The 15,094-nt window shown below is 35.6% G+C and overlaps 2 protein-coding genes across 3 annotated transcripts; both read left to right on the top strand.

Annotated features, from left to right (window-relative positions):
- The first annotated feature begins 2,540 nt into the window (after positions 1–2,540).
- Positions 2,541–5,695, top strand: LOC125210724 (vacuolar protein sorting-associated protein 55 homolog). 2 transcript variants are annotated; one of them, XM_048110305.2, is made up of 5 exons: positions 2,541–2,830; positions 3,773–3,881; positions 3,992–4,031; positions 5,136–5,220; positions 5,338–5,695. In XM_048110305.2, the coding sequence occupies exons 2-5, from the start codon at positions 3,783–3,785 to the stop codon at positions 5,528–5,530; spliced, it is 417 nt and encodes a 138-aa protein (XP_047966262.1). In that variant the 5' UTR covers positions 2,541–2,830; positions 3,773–3,782; the 3' UTR covers positions 5,531–5,695. The 2 variants fall into 2 exon arrangements, with proteins under 2 accessions (XP_047966262.1, XP_047966261.1); XM_048110304.2 differs by having other exon boundaries at positions 2,544–2,830; positions 3,755–3,881.
- Positions 5,696–10,498: 4,803 nt separating this feature from the next.
- LOC125215371 (homeobox protein knotted-1-like 3) lies at positions 10,499–13,921 on the top strand. The gene is made up of 6 exons (XM_048116771.2): positions 10,499–11,318; positions 11,466–11,586; positions 12,274–12,458; positions 12,543–12,674; positions 13,339–13,481; positions 13,579–13,921. The coding sequence occupies exons 1-6, from the start codon at positions 10,764–10,766 to the stop codon at positions 13,583–13,585; spliced, it is 1,143 nt and encodes a 380-aa protein (XP_047972728.2). The 5' UTR covers positions 10,499–10,763; the 3' UTR covers positions 13,586–13,921.
- The last annotated feature ends 1,173 nt before the right edge of the window (positions 13,922–15,094 follow it).

Here is a 15,094-nt window from a genome sequence, read left to right on the forward strand (position 1 = left end):
AATATAGTGATATTGCTTCGTGGTTTGAATCTATAGCGGTGGTGTAGCTCGTACACTCATGTGAAACGAAGTTAGTTAATCTCAAAAACATTTTTTAACATTTTTGTCTCCGTACCGTGCTTGACATTGTTGTCTCCACGTCGCTCAGTTATTGCATTGCCTAGCTAGTTATCAAGAGTGAGTGTAATGTCACTGCTATAGTCCAATCTACAATAGGCATGTAGTTTATACACTCATTTAAAAAAAAATAGGTTAACGTGAACATTATTTTTTACATTTTTAATTTCTTCTTAATTGTGTCTTTCGCAGTTTCAATCCATCTTAATATGCGTAGTTCAGTTTTTAGTCGTATCAATATATCGACTAATTATAACTATAAAAAATTATAAGAATTTCGACACCGTCAAAAAAATATGAAATTGGAATAGGTTCGAGTCCCCATTGACAATTGTCCACACTATGCTTGTCACTGTCGTTCTTAATTATTATGTTACCTAGCCAGCGATTTAAACGTTCTTATTTTGTTTCTCATAAATTTGAAACGTGGCATGTAAATTAAACAAATCAAAGATGATATTTATCACCGACATTTTTTAAGTTAATATATCGATGTACAACGAAGTATACTCAATTACATAAGGCTAATCACACGTGCAAACACTTTTTTAAAACACAATTAGTAAACGAATATATAACTTTAAAGGCCTCGCTACGGAAAACTCGAATTCAATACCTTTGGCCTCGGACATTACCTCTTTACCGTCCAACTCACACACACATAGGTCTCCTTCTTCTCTAGTGATACTAGTGATCTGATATCGATCATCGTTAAAGCGCCAATTTAACCAGCATTGGATTTTTTTCATGTCACATAGCATAATGCTATATTATTATGGTATCTAGTAAAATAAGAATTGTGAAGGGAAATTAATGTTACTCATATTACTATACTAATAACATGCATAGTTTTTTGAAATTTTATAATTAGAATTTACCGGGGTGTAACAATTTATATTTTTTTACCACGTGGTAAACAATTAACGATGGCATTCCAAAATTTTGGATATACCGATTAGTGATAATTACTGAAACAATGTTAAAAAAATTATGAAATTTGCAATGTGCAATTAGCCCCGCTCCATGTTATAGAATGTTACAATGATATTTGAAATTGTAGTACAGTACACTGTATTTAAGACTTAAGTCGTATTTCCATATAAAAATTTGAAATTACATACTACTATTACATTGCATTTAAGTCACATTTCCATTTCTAAAAACGGCAAGTCATCATTAATATATTTCAATATTTTTCTATTTGTTCGTTATATCTTACTTATCTTTTTACATATTAATTTAATTAAATTAGTTTTATGTCTTTACTTAATGCAATTAACAATATCTCCTAAATTTCTATACCATCTATCAAGTTACAAGTATGCCATCTTCTCTAACGAGGGACAAAATGAATTATTTTTAATGTAACTTTTTATTCATTTGATCATATATAAATTAAGGATAAAGTTTAAGATTTGTCTTGTATACTTGACCTATTTTTTTTTTGGTCCTACATAAGTTTAAGGTAGTACTAAACAATATGTATTGTTCCATATTCAATGAGCTCCGAAAAAACTGACGGTCAACCGCATTTTGTTTGGATCATGATTTAAAAAATATAATTTTAATTGCGCAACCTAAAGTCCAAAATTGATATAGTACATTTGGAGTACCAAAACTAGCAACTAAAAATGACATTAATAAAATACAAAAATTTACATAATATTAAATAGTAAAAATTGCATAAAAATTGTACCTAATTTGATTTTCTATAATTTTTTATTAAAATAAATCATGTTCAATTAAAAGATATTAAAATAAATAATTTAGAATATAATTTTTTAATTTATATATATAAAAAATTCGTGGTCACAGAGACTATTATCCATCCCCGCAAATAAAAATTCAAAATAAATTAAAATTTTAAAATTGACCACAAATACTTGTCAGTCCTGCAACATCGAGTTACTATTAACGAAGCTCACGATTATTTTCCACAAAGGCACGTCTGCAAATTTCTGCATCATTTTTTTAATTGAAAGAGAAGCGAATAAATAAATGTAATACTACTAGTGAAATTATTTCATATACTTCACATTGAAATAATTTCCTAAAAATAAAATACTTATGTTTAACCCTATCGCACGTTAAACCAATATCTTAAGCAGAATCAAAATAAAAAACTTTTGATTAATAATAATTAGACGTGCCTAAGGTTCAGGGACCGTCAGTTACACTTCGAAACCACATCCCGGTTCCAGAAAGTCTCGAAATGAAACCGAACTTCGACAGTCTTTCGGTTACAGTTCCAAATCGCCGGTTTTTCAGCGATTTTTTGCGGTTCTAATTCGATTCCATGATTTTCTGGTGGTTTTTCGCGCTCGCCTGGTTTTGATTCTAAACATTTGAACTTAAACCAGCCCCCGGTGCAAAATGTCACGGTTTTGGTTCGGTTATAATGTTGCGGTCTTAGTTCGAAATCATAACCGGCGGTTCTTAGTCCACTAAACGTTGGGCATCTCAATAATCGACGAACTGATAACCTATCAATCGCTCTCGAGCCCCCTCAATCCATTCCAGAAACCCGTTGCTACTGTGTTTCTGCACTTGTTGTTCTGATTCTGATTACTCATACGCGATCGAACACGTCGCCATTGGTCCAGTCACGTGCAGCGATTGATAGGAAAATAAACGGGAGCAGTTGATTAAATTCGCGAAACTCGATACCTAGCTTCAGCTGATTCGAATCCGCCACTCGTCCTTGTCGGACCTGGTAAATTCTTCAGCTAAACCTATAATTACTTCTCGTATGTTGTACAATTTCATGGTATGCTTCCATATCCCCATACTTTAATTGCGGTGATTGCGATATCAGGCTTTTGTTTTTGGTTCTTCTCAGATTATAAGGATTAGTTATAGATTTCCACGGTGCTTTAGTTTTCTACGTCAATATATTGAGACTGTAAACTATTTTTGGAATTTGATCACTGGTATTGTAATACGGATAAAATTAGGTAAAAAAGTGAAGGATGCTAGTTTATTTCAGTGCATATGAGAGAGAATATATTGGATTTAGGAGGCTTCTCGTGTATCTCGAGGTTGTGAGGGCTTTGTGCGAGGCATATGTATATATTGTTCTTCTTAGTTCATTTCGTGTATTATGGGAAAAAGTAGCCCATATATTGCTGCATCATGTGAGCTAGAGCTGGTAAAGAAAACGTATTGTGTAACTAACAAAACACTGGTATTTGTTTGATAATGTACTTGTAATGTATATGTGTTCACTGAGTTGTAAATTGGTCAATTACGGATCTATTGAATCTCAGGAACTAGTTGATTTAAGCTCTGGAGGGTTGTTATGTTTGTAGCAGATGTTGAACTATCACCTTGCTTTGATGAAAGCAAGAATGGTTCTCTTATTAAGTCTTCCAATAAACACACTTTAAGTATCAGTGCTCATGGAAGCACTCGTCCATAATTTCGTGGATAAGAAGTGTGACATGTAATCGAGCAAATATCACAAGATGATCCCCTTTAGCTGGATCATATTTTTATTGCCCTCATTCGATCTGCTTCCATTATATGCTTATGTAATCCATTTTTTCTTTGTTTACTCACTTATCTACAATGGGCATGCTTATGTAAGATGGAACTTTTTATCAATATCAGAGGGGTAATATCCTGTTAATTTTTTCAGTTTCTTTCTTTCTGCAAGCAAGGGGAAGATGGCAGACCTGCCTCATTATTTGAGATCTTGCTTCCAGTCTGGGAAACTTGCCTTGTTAGCAGTTCTTGTCTCAGGGGGGATTGTGCTACAAATACTGGTATTCTTTCACACTATGCATTCAAATCCTATGGCTCCATGAGTTTGGTCGTTTATTCTTGCTAAATACTAAATCCACTTTTTTCTTATTGTGTGATAATACTCCCCCAGGCTTGTGCTTTATACAATAATTGGTGGCCAATGTTAACAGGTATCTCTATTCAGTTTTTCTTTGCTGATATGATTTTCTTACAGAATCATCAGTTTTTGGCATTGTTTCTTGTATGAATATTGAATCAATCTTTTAGGAGTTTTTTTTTAAAATTTCTGTAGGCTGGCATAATTAGTACAGAGGGACCTTGCTTGTTTGTTGCTAACTTGCTAGCACATGTGATCTGCAATTTGCAAGTCCAGGAAATGTTGCTGTTTAGTTAATTTGTGAGATTTTCACCTGCACTGTCATCAGCTATAGTATAAGATTTCCCTGGGCATGGACAGAAAAAGTGGGGAGTAGAGAATATATAGAAAATCCTGGAAGACACTAATGGTAAAATTTTGGAATTTAGATATGACTCTGTATATTTCACAAGTCTAGAAAGGCATCCTGAAAATTTTCTTCTTAAGTCAAACCTGGTTCGAAAACATCCTCCCGGGAGGTATACTGTATATATATCAACGAAATTATGTTTTCGCACCATAACCAGATGGAAGTGTTTTTATAAAAAGTTCTTTCAGTTTGCTTGCATCTCGAACCTTAGTGGTTGGGATTAACTATGGAATATGAGTTTATGATTCTTAAAGGCTTCCCAACTTCTTTCTGTAACATTAAAATTATGAGTTCAGAACTCTTTCCATACAAAATGGCTGTCAAAATAATTGTTACTCCTATTATGACTGTGCAGTAGTTTGACCTGATTTAAAATGACCTGAACAAATATTTGGTTGGCTGTCACTTCTAAGAGTAAGATAACTTGCTACCTTCTACTCCCAGTCATCTTTGCCCTGCCAAATTTCTCAAGCTGTTAAAGGTGCTTTTGAAACCTCATGAATCCATCTTTATTCTATTTCATCTGATCTTTGTGCTAGATTCTTGATTTTTTTGGAGGCTAGATTCTTTGATTTTTGGAGGCTAGATTCTTGATTGATCACTTTCCATTTTCCCATAGTGACGCCAAACTGCATGTCTATTGGCGTGCATCTGTTAAACTGTATCTACATTTTCAAGTTGATTCTGAGTGGGGCTTTTAGTCTTAAGATGCTACAAGGTTCAAGGTTCTGATTGTTTCTGTACTGTTTCCTTTTCTTTTTGTTGCAGTTTTAATGTATGTACTTCTACCGATGCCTTTACTCTTCTTTGCTGGGTCCAATGCCTCTTCCCTTTATACTGAATCAAGCAGTGGGTAAAGTTCTTTTTTTTTTTCAATCTAATTGTATTTCACCCCGTACTTGCATCCCGATTTACTTGGCTCTAAAAGACTTTTCTGGGCTTACACCTTTTAATTTGACCCCTGTTACAGTTGGATAGATGCCACTAAGTTTATGACTGGTGCTTCAGTAGTTGGTAGCATTGCCATACCAGTTATTCTCAAGCATGCTGGTGTAATTGGATGGGGAGCATTAGCAATGGAGCTTTCATCTTTTTTCGTATTTGGTATGGCCATTTTGTGTTTTCTTGGGACGAGCGACAATGATGCATACAGTATGTTGTAAATCAAAAACCAGAAGCCACGGCTTGATTTACTCCTCATGACACATGGCCGTGCTAGTAGTAGTTCTGGTTTGTTTTCCATGCCTACTTGTGCTTCACCATGCCTGCTCTGTAAATACATAAACAATTCGTTTTGCAATCAAAGTTTCTCGATGTGATTATGAATATAGAGGCCAAAACGCCCATGTTTCTTTTTCTCACGAATAACTTATTTATGCTTGACCAACATGTGACTGCTGAGATTAGGTCCTCGGTCAGCTGGAGCTAGGATTCTCGAGCTTGGAGTCCACCTCTACTTCAGTAAAGTGACCTATAGTTTGTTACAGGTCAGTTAATTGACACTATGAATGAGTTTTGATTTTAAATGTTTTGGTTACCGGAATCCGTATGTTTTTAATAGATAGTGGAGTTGAAAGAGCTTAGGAAATAATGGAATTCAAGACTCCTATAACCACTAATGTTTGTCCTCCTAAGTCTTAAAAGCTTTAGTTTGGAGAGAGTGACAGACAGGGAGGGAGAGAGGTGGTCCAATAATGCAGAATAATGGGGGAAGGGGTAGGGAAGGTGGGGGTGGCCAAATTTGCATGGATGGCACTGGTGGTGGTCCATCCATCAACAACACAATCAAGTGAAAACTAGCCATCATCTTATCCTCCCAAACCTTCCAATTATAACATGGAAACACGTTTCGTTCCTTCCCTGGGACGTAATTCTTCTTCTTTCGTTCACGTATTGATACATGGTTTGTGGATATATATATAAAATTGATTGCAACTGAGTTGGAAATTTAGGAATATAGCAGAAATATTTAGGCAGAATGACAGCGGAAGAAATGAGGCATTCACCATCACTATCTTATGCTGCTCCCCCTCCCCTCCCTCTCTCTCTCTGTGCCCCACACTTCACACACTTGAAAAACCCAGTAAGAAATTTGATCTCTAAAAGGGCATTCTTCTTTATATATCCTGTGTTGGTATTTAAGTTGTATATAGAAATTTGGTATTGCTATAATTATAAAATAAAGGGATAATAACTATTTAAATCACATGGTTTAATTTTGACTAGTTCTGAAAATTATAAAATTCAGAAAGGGAATAATAAATCATGAAGTTTTGATTTTCTCAATCGAGCATCACTAAAATACATTTTATGTGAGTATATAAATGAGCAAAATTGAAATTTGTAATTTTATTTAATTTTTAAAGTTAATGGAATTGGCCTTAATTTAGTCAAATCGTACTAAAGCGCAGGACGTGATTGAGCACAGTTAAAAATAGTTGAAATCCAAGCAATAATTGATTGTTAACTAGTACTACTAGAACAATATTAATATGCTTAGGATGACAGGATCACGCGTCACGCCCATGTATGTCCCTATCCTTTTGTTTTTATTTTTTCCTCCTTTTTGTTTTGGTGCTTTGATGAAAACGACGGATTAATAATATCAGCCGGATTAATTTATTTTGGAAAACCTAGTTATTTACATGCATTGTTGTCCCAACGACAATCTCAAATTTCATTAAAAAGTCTATATCCAAATTTAAAGCATGATGTTGCGGCCACGTGGGCGCCAATGAGTGGCTGGACGGCCATAGTAGTTGACACATGATCATATTTTATTAGTTATTTTGCCTAAAGTATTACTTGTTCATGAAAAATTGTTTTATTTTTGTCCATTTATCAAAGTTAATCTAACCATCTCTAGTGACTAGTCTCTAGTGAGTCCTATTTCAACTAATTCTGTTTTACCCATTTTCCTCTATCTCTTTCTCACTTTATTAATTTTGCATATATTCAAAATTAATATCTAGTGTAAAGAAACTTGTCCCATAAATAGATAGGGTTTAGATTTATAGGTTATATCCTAAATAAATTTTGAGATAATTATCATGTTTGATATGTAAAATCTATGCACTTATTGAGAGCTTGATGACTCGAGTGATGGCGTTGACCACCAAAGAAACTTGGGAACCAACTCAGTGGTTATCCGTGAAGTGAAGGTCTGAGGAAGGAACCAACTGTGATCAACAATGGCGTTGACCTTTAACTTTTTAAGGGTCGATTGTTACAAACACATGCGAGGTACTATTTCGTTGATACAATGACGTTTCTGCTTACATGATTTCATCATGGCACGATGAAGAGACAAAGTTGCAACTGTTGGTATGGTTGATAAATATGAAAGCAAACCTTATCTCTTGGAGCCACTATGGTCCTATTTCAATAGTATAGATGAGGCAAGTAAATGAAGATATGGAGTAGTGGGGGTACCCACCTCTTGAGGTTGTTTAGGCTCTTTTTCGTTTTGTTTTTCCAAATTGGCATTTAAGTTCCAAAATCATAGGGGGGGACCATTCTCATCCCATTGCGACCACGGCAGCTTGTATTTGTTCCTTTTAGCTTTCCTTTTGTGCAGGGACCACTTCTCCTCTTCAATCTCTCCATCGATCCATCTACGTCGTCGTTTTCTCCCTCTCTCTCTATCCCATCTTTCATCCTCTACTCTTCAAGTGGTCGGTGGTCCCCCTCCCCCCATCTTTCCATGGTAGATGCACTATCATACATCGGTTGTATTCATGCTCATGCCTTGGAATTTTTGTTACCTTTTGAAATCACCATTAGTGAGAATATACCTAATTAATATCCACTTCGCACAAGACAAGGAACCTAATGTTTATGTCAATATCTTGGCTCTCCTAATTGATATCCACTTCGCACAAGACAAGGAGCCTAATGTTTATATCAATATCATGGTGGAGCCAAGATATTGATGATGGAGTGTTCAAGAAGAAAAATTCGGGCTTTGCCACTGTTAATAGTTGTGGGATATTTTGCATTAGTGTCAGTTAAAAGTAATTGCGGCGTTGATGGTGTGTAACACTGAGAGAGGAATAATTAGAGGATGGGTAAGGGAAATTAGAGATACATATGGTGGTTGTCGATAGAAATAATATCAGAGTTAAAAGAGTCGGCATCGAACAAGATATGGTGATGTCATCGGCAATAAGCTGTGAGAGAGAGGTAATGAGATAGATTGGCGCTAGAAATACAATGACGAATGCACAAATATAACATCAGACGAAGAGTGAAGTAGAATTCAAAGTTTCGAACCAATTCTAATTCAAAAAAAAGGAAAAAAACACAACTAAAAAAGGAAAAAATATGATGAATATAAAAAATATTCCATACACTTCACTTATAGTGATACATTTTTCTCTGAGATGCTATAGTCAAAATAATACTCCTGCATATCTAAAAATGAAAATATTTGATTTTTTTCACATTCTGTTATCTCTGCACTTGAACAACACTTCATGCTTAAAAAAATATTTTGCTTTAATAGTGAAATTATCAAAGTTTATTTCTTTTAAAAAGTTGTTGGGCCTCACCACTCCTACTAGCTCGGTAAGATGAATTAAAAGTAAATTAAAGTAAAAAAGTGGCAATAGAGTGAAACAAAAATAAAAAAAGATGTGATTAGATAAAAAAAATGTGGGGATGCATGGCGGTGGTACAAACTACAAAACCCTTTTTACCTTATACGTGGACCACACATGGACCACGATCCAACACATGATCCACGCGGCGAGTTGCGATTGGCTTGGGTGAAACGCGTGCTTTTGCTGGTCCCTGTTGGTTGTGGTCCACGCTAGCATCGTCTCGACACGTCGGCAATTAGGTGGCGTCGCTGTCATCCTAATTACTCTCGCCGCCTTCCCTTCCCTTCCACCTTTCTTCTGTCAACTGTACTCTCTCTGCGCACACATACAAAACCTGCTCATTTCCCTCCTAACTGTATTTGTTTAGATTGTTGAAAAATTCATTATCAAAAATTCAAAATCAATAGTCTAGCTGTCAATTTAATTTATTTTGCTGACATGATTCGAGTTCTAGTGTGGTATAAATAGGCTGAGTTCATAATAGTTATGTTAGTAAATTCAATCAATAGATAAACAAGCATTAGCTAAATCAATTGCAAATAATTTGATTGTCCAACTTTACACGTTCTAATGGCAAAATCGATTAATTTCTTTAAGATTATCTAACTTAATCGAATAATTCACATGGTCTTTACATATGAAAACATTTATATATAAATGAGAATAAGGATATTTTCGTCAATTCACATTATATCTACCAAAACTAATTTGTGTATCAAACAACATGACTATCTTGACACTATCTTACTTTCGGCCTGAAAACACAATCTCTATCTAGTTTTCTTGCACTATACTCTCATGCCAATCAAACACACCCTAAAGAAAAAAGACCCTTGTTTTGTGCTCGTTTACCTAATCAACAGAGCAACTACCATATAACCGTGCGAAGACATGGGGTTTAGAAAATCAAGTCGAAAATAAATGTTTTCCAAAAAAAATGATAATGAGTCATGATATTAAAAATGAATAAAATGAGTATCTATTACTCCCTTCATCTGAAATGTTGTTCAGCTTTCCATTTTAGTCTGTCCATGAAAAATTATTCATTTTGCTTTTTTACTATCTTTAGTAAATGGATCTATTTTCCATTAACTCTTTATACTCAAAACTAATAAATGTGGGATCCTCATTCCACTAACCTTTTCAACTCACTTTTTTTTCATATTTTTTAAAACTCGAGTCAAACTTGAGTAATACTACCTCCGTCCCTGAAAATTTGATACAATTTACTATTTCGGTCCGTCCCTGAAAATTTGATACACTTCACTTTTACCATTTTTGGTAGTGGACCTCATATTCCACTAACTCATTCCTACTCACATTTTATTATAAAACTAATACTTTAAAAGTAGGACCCACATCCCACCAACTTTTTCAACTCACTTTTCATTAAATTTCTTAAATCCTGTGTCGGGTCAAAGTGTAGCAAATTTTGGAGGACGGAGGGAGTAATCGTCGCTAGGAGACTAGTACTATAACTTGTTGAGGTCAATAAGATATTTATACTACTCCATGATTAACTATTGTACTTGACTACTTGACATCGAAATACTCTAGCAATCAACCAACTACCTTTTCTTTTTACATATTTTTTCAAATCCGTGCAAGGCAAATGATGCAATTTTTTTGTATTTTCTCCTTCTAGAAAAACACTACAAAACAACTCCACCTTTCTCTCTCTCTACACTCTCTCTCTCTTACTTTAGTCATAGAGCGCGGGCTGTTTCCATCATCCTTCACGTTCATTCATCTCCTCCGTCAAATCAAATCAACAATTCCCCCAATTTAACCGCAGATGGACCATTTGTCGCAGGAGATGGCTCTCCACCATTTCGGCGACAATCATCTACCGGACAATTCCGCAATTCCGGCGACGGAGCAGCACCACCACCGCCCCCCGAGCTGGCTCAACAGCGCGATTCTCCGCCCGCCGAATCACTTCTCCGACGGAAATTTCCTCAATCTGCAGACGAACTCTGGATCGTCATCCCCCGCCGCGAACAGCCAGTGGCTGTCCCGATCGATTCTGCAGCGGAACGTCAGCGAGGTCTCCGGCGATTCGATTATCGCGGCGGCGATTTCTCACGAATCGGCGGATTTTAATCAGAATAATAGCAACGGCGGAGGAGGCGTTGAAGGAGCGGTGAATTGGCGTTGCAAGGCGGAGATATTGGCGCACCCGCTGTACGAGCAGCTGCTGTCGGCGCATGTGGCGTGCCTGCGCATTGCGACGCCGGTGGATCAGCTGCCGAGGATCGACGCGCAGCTGGCGCAGTCGCAGCAGGTGGTGGAGAAGTACTCCGCCGTCGGCCATGCCGCTGCGGATGATAAGGAGCTCGATCAGTTTATGGTATGGTTTGTTTAATTTCAAAATTGGGAGGGTTAATCAGCCGATCGCGGCAAAAGCCCCAATTTCGAGCTCAGAAATTAGGATTATCGTTTGATCTAGCGGAAATCAACATGATCTTTGTTTTGAATTTGATTTTTGTGTGTACAGACGCATTATGTGGTGTTGCTGTGTTCGTTCAAAGAGCAACTGCAGCAGCATGTGCGTGTTCATGCGATGGAGGCGGTTATGGCGTGTTGGGAGATCGAGCAGTCATTGCAAAGCTTAACTGGTAATTAATCTTAATTTAATTATTATACTTATATTTAGAGATAATTGTACGTAGATTCTTAAAAATTTGGCTAAATTTTAGTTTTGTTTATACCAATTTTGAAAATTTGCTTTTAAATTATTGAAAACTTCATATGTTCTTATTTTGCAACTAATCAAAAATTGAATTTGGGGTTTACTTTTTGTAAATCAGTTTCGACGTTTGCTTATAAATATCGAACTATTGATTTGTTTTGATTTTCCAATCAATCAAGATTCTCGAGCTGACATAGTAGCTTAATGAGTTATTTACGAGTCACGTCGTATACATGGAAACACGGATGTTCGTATTGTGTTAAATTAAATAATTTCATTTTTTGTAGTACTTCAGTTCATCTTCTTCTTCATTTTTAACTTCCTCCATTTCCTCTTATTCTTTCTTAATCTAAACCCTAATTTAACATACTATGAAATTATTTAATCTAGCATGACATATCATCGTTTTGATGCATATAATGTGATGTCGTTCTCGTTGACACTTACAACACCATTTAAGCAAGTATCATGTCGCCCTCAGAATTTTGGTTGGTTGCAAAATAAGAACAAATCAATAATTTAGTAGTAGTATATTTTAAAATTGATGTGCAAAATCAGAATTGAACATTAGCCTTAAATTTAATTAATTAACAAGATGAACAAATGCATGCAGGAGTTTCACCGGGAGAAGGGACGGGGGCGACAATGTCCGATGACGATGATGAGCCTGTAGATAGTGATGTAAACCTGTTTGAAGATGGGAATGACAGCATGGGGTTTGGGCCTTTGATCCCAACAGAATCAGAAAGATCACTCATGGAGCGTGTGCGCCAGGAGCTTAAGCATGAACTCAAAAATGTACCATATCTTCATATATACATCTTGATTCTATTATCATTATCATAAAAAAAAAATTCAAATTAATATTGGCTTGTGCAATAGGGCTACAAGGACAAGATTGTGGACATTAGGGAGGAAATTCTACGGAAGAGACGCGCCGGAAAGCTCCCTGGTGATACAACCTCGGTGTTGAAAGCATGGTGGCAGTCGCATTCTAAATGGCCATATCCCACTGTAAGTTTATTATCTACTTCCTCCATGCGCAGTTACATGTCTTACATTTGTGGGACGTGGTCTCACTTTTATATAGTATGTACAATAGTCTATGATGAAAATGTGAGTAGAATGAGTTAGAGAAAATTGTCATATAAATTACTCCGTGTGGCCAATATCATAACTTTATCATGTGAAATAAACCATAATTTTACTATAGTTTGCAATTGTCCCATGATAATAAATTTTTTTTGAGAAATTGATGGTTGCATGGATTTTTGACTTGGACAAAACGCCGTTTTTTTCACAACTTAGGTAGACTTGAAACGACACCCTTTCCATCATTTTAATCAAGTCGAGTTTTTTCCGCTTAATTTGCTTAATTGAAGTCTGAATGTAGCGCTTTTTCACAACTTGTGTTCACTACTCGGTTCAAAACTTACCACTATGTGGAAGTCGATTAGGGTTGGCAACCCCCAAATTGCAATTTTATAATTCGCAAACTTGGGCATTCGCGATTCATAGTAAGCTTATGGCTCAATTCACGGAGTTTGAAAGTTGCATGATTGGCCAAAAGTTAATGAAAATTTTCCCAATGAATTAATGGAATGTCCGATCTATTTACCATATATACACATGATTATGTTGCTCCCCTATTGATATATACTCCATGATGATTTGTTAGGAAGAGGATAAGGCAAGATTGGTGCAAGAAACAGGCCTGCAGCTGAAGCAAATAAACAACTGGTTCATCAATCAAAGGAAGAGGAATTGGCACAGCAATGCTGCTGCTTCTTCTTCCACTGCCTTGAAAAGCAAGCGCAAAAGGTACTAACATTATTAGGGTTTTCAAAGATTTTCCCACTAATTAATTTTAACCTTGTAAAATTGAGGTTTAATTTTCAGACATATATTAATTTTGTAGGGTTTAAACACGAGCTGGGGAAATGGTGTGGAGATGCATGTCTCAAAGATGAAGACCATGTTTTAGTACAAGTTCATTTGGAAATGAAAGCTTGGTATACACACAGTTTTGAATATGCCTTTTTAATTATCTTTATGAATACTACTATAATCTACACATGATTTTATACATCTCAATGCATGGGAGATGTTTGTAAAGTTGTAGCAATGCAATTTAGTTGTCGTTTTCTCTTGTATGGAATCAGCATCTCTACTGTAAAATACAATAGATTATTAATTTAAATGGATATATACATATAATGTGTGTGGACTGTGATCGACCGACACCTCCACTCTTCGTTTTCTTTTGAATTATTATTTTTATAAAGAAAAGGTTCCAACAATCAAGGGAAAAGGTAAGTTGATTTGAATGAAAAAGACTACGTTTGGTTATAAATTTTTTTTTACTGGCAACTTGATTAGGCAATTATCAAATTCAAAATCGAAATAATGAAAAATGCATGCGATATTCAAAGATGTTGTGTCCCACGCAATTACCTCTCCCTTTTTATTTTTCTCATTTAGTTTTTTCCATTTTTCATTTTTTTATTTTTATGAAAAATATTTTCTCACTTGTAGGCTATAGTATGCAGAATTGGGCTTGTAGCAAAGCCTTGACCAATTGGGCTTTATTTTTCAGATGAGAGCCCAATATTCTGGTATGATATGATTCTTGGGCAGATCAATATTCACTCAATCATTTTGAGTTAGCACAAAATTGTATGATTAGAAACCGAACTACTTGACTAAAAAGCCTAATTAGATATAAAGGTTGTCTAATTTTGACTGAACACGGACTTTAAGAAATATAATTAAAAGTGAGTTGAAAAAGTTAGTGGAATGTAGATCATACTTTTATATATTAGTTTTACAATGTGAGTATGAATAAGTTAGTGAAAATATGAGGGTCCAGTACCAAAAATGGTAAAAAGTGAAATGAGACAAATTTTGTGGGACAGAGGGAAATGAAAAAGAAGGACAATCTTTGTGGGACGGAGGGAGTATAAGGTTGCCGGTCAGGGGCTCCGCAGGTCCCGAACTGTAAACACTGAGGCACCATTTACTGTTCCAAGACATGCGAGACCATAAACGGACCGTTGGTTCTCGTTCAAAACCGACTATATTTTAGCTGTTTTTTCTATATTTATGATCTTTTTATGTTTCATACCAAAATCGGTAATTAATTACCCATTTCCAATTCGAAAATATTAGAGCCAGAATTAAACCCGAGATGATAATCCTGTTCAATTTCGATCCGGATCACCTACAACTTTTCCTACAACATCCCCTACTCCACCCCTCACAAATACTCCCTCCATTTCGCCATAGTTGAGGTGAAACTTTTCGGCACGGAGTTTTATAAATGAATATTGAGTGTGTTAAATAAATAGATAAAAAAGTAAGAGAGAGGAAAAAGTAGAGAGAATAAAGTATAAAATGAATAAAGTAGAGAGAATAAAGTAAGAGAGAGTAAAGTA

This window comes from Salvia hispanica, chromosome 3, assembly GCF_029641045.1.
Source record: "Salvia hispanica isolate PSC_SH4W2 chromosome 3, Shi_PSC_v1, whole genome shotgun sequence".
Classification (NCBI taxonomy): Eukaryota; Viridiplantae; Streptophyta; class Magnoliopsida; order Lamiales; family Lamiaceae; genus Salvia; species Salvia hispanica.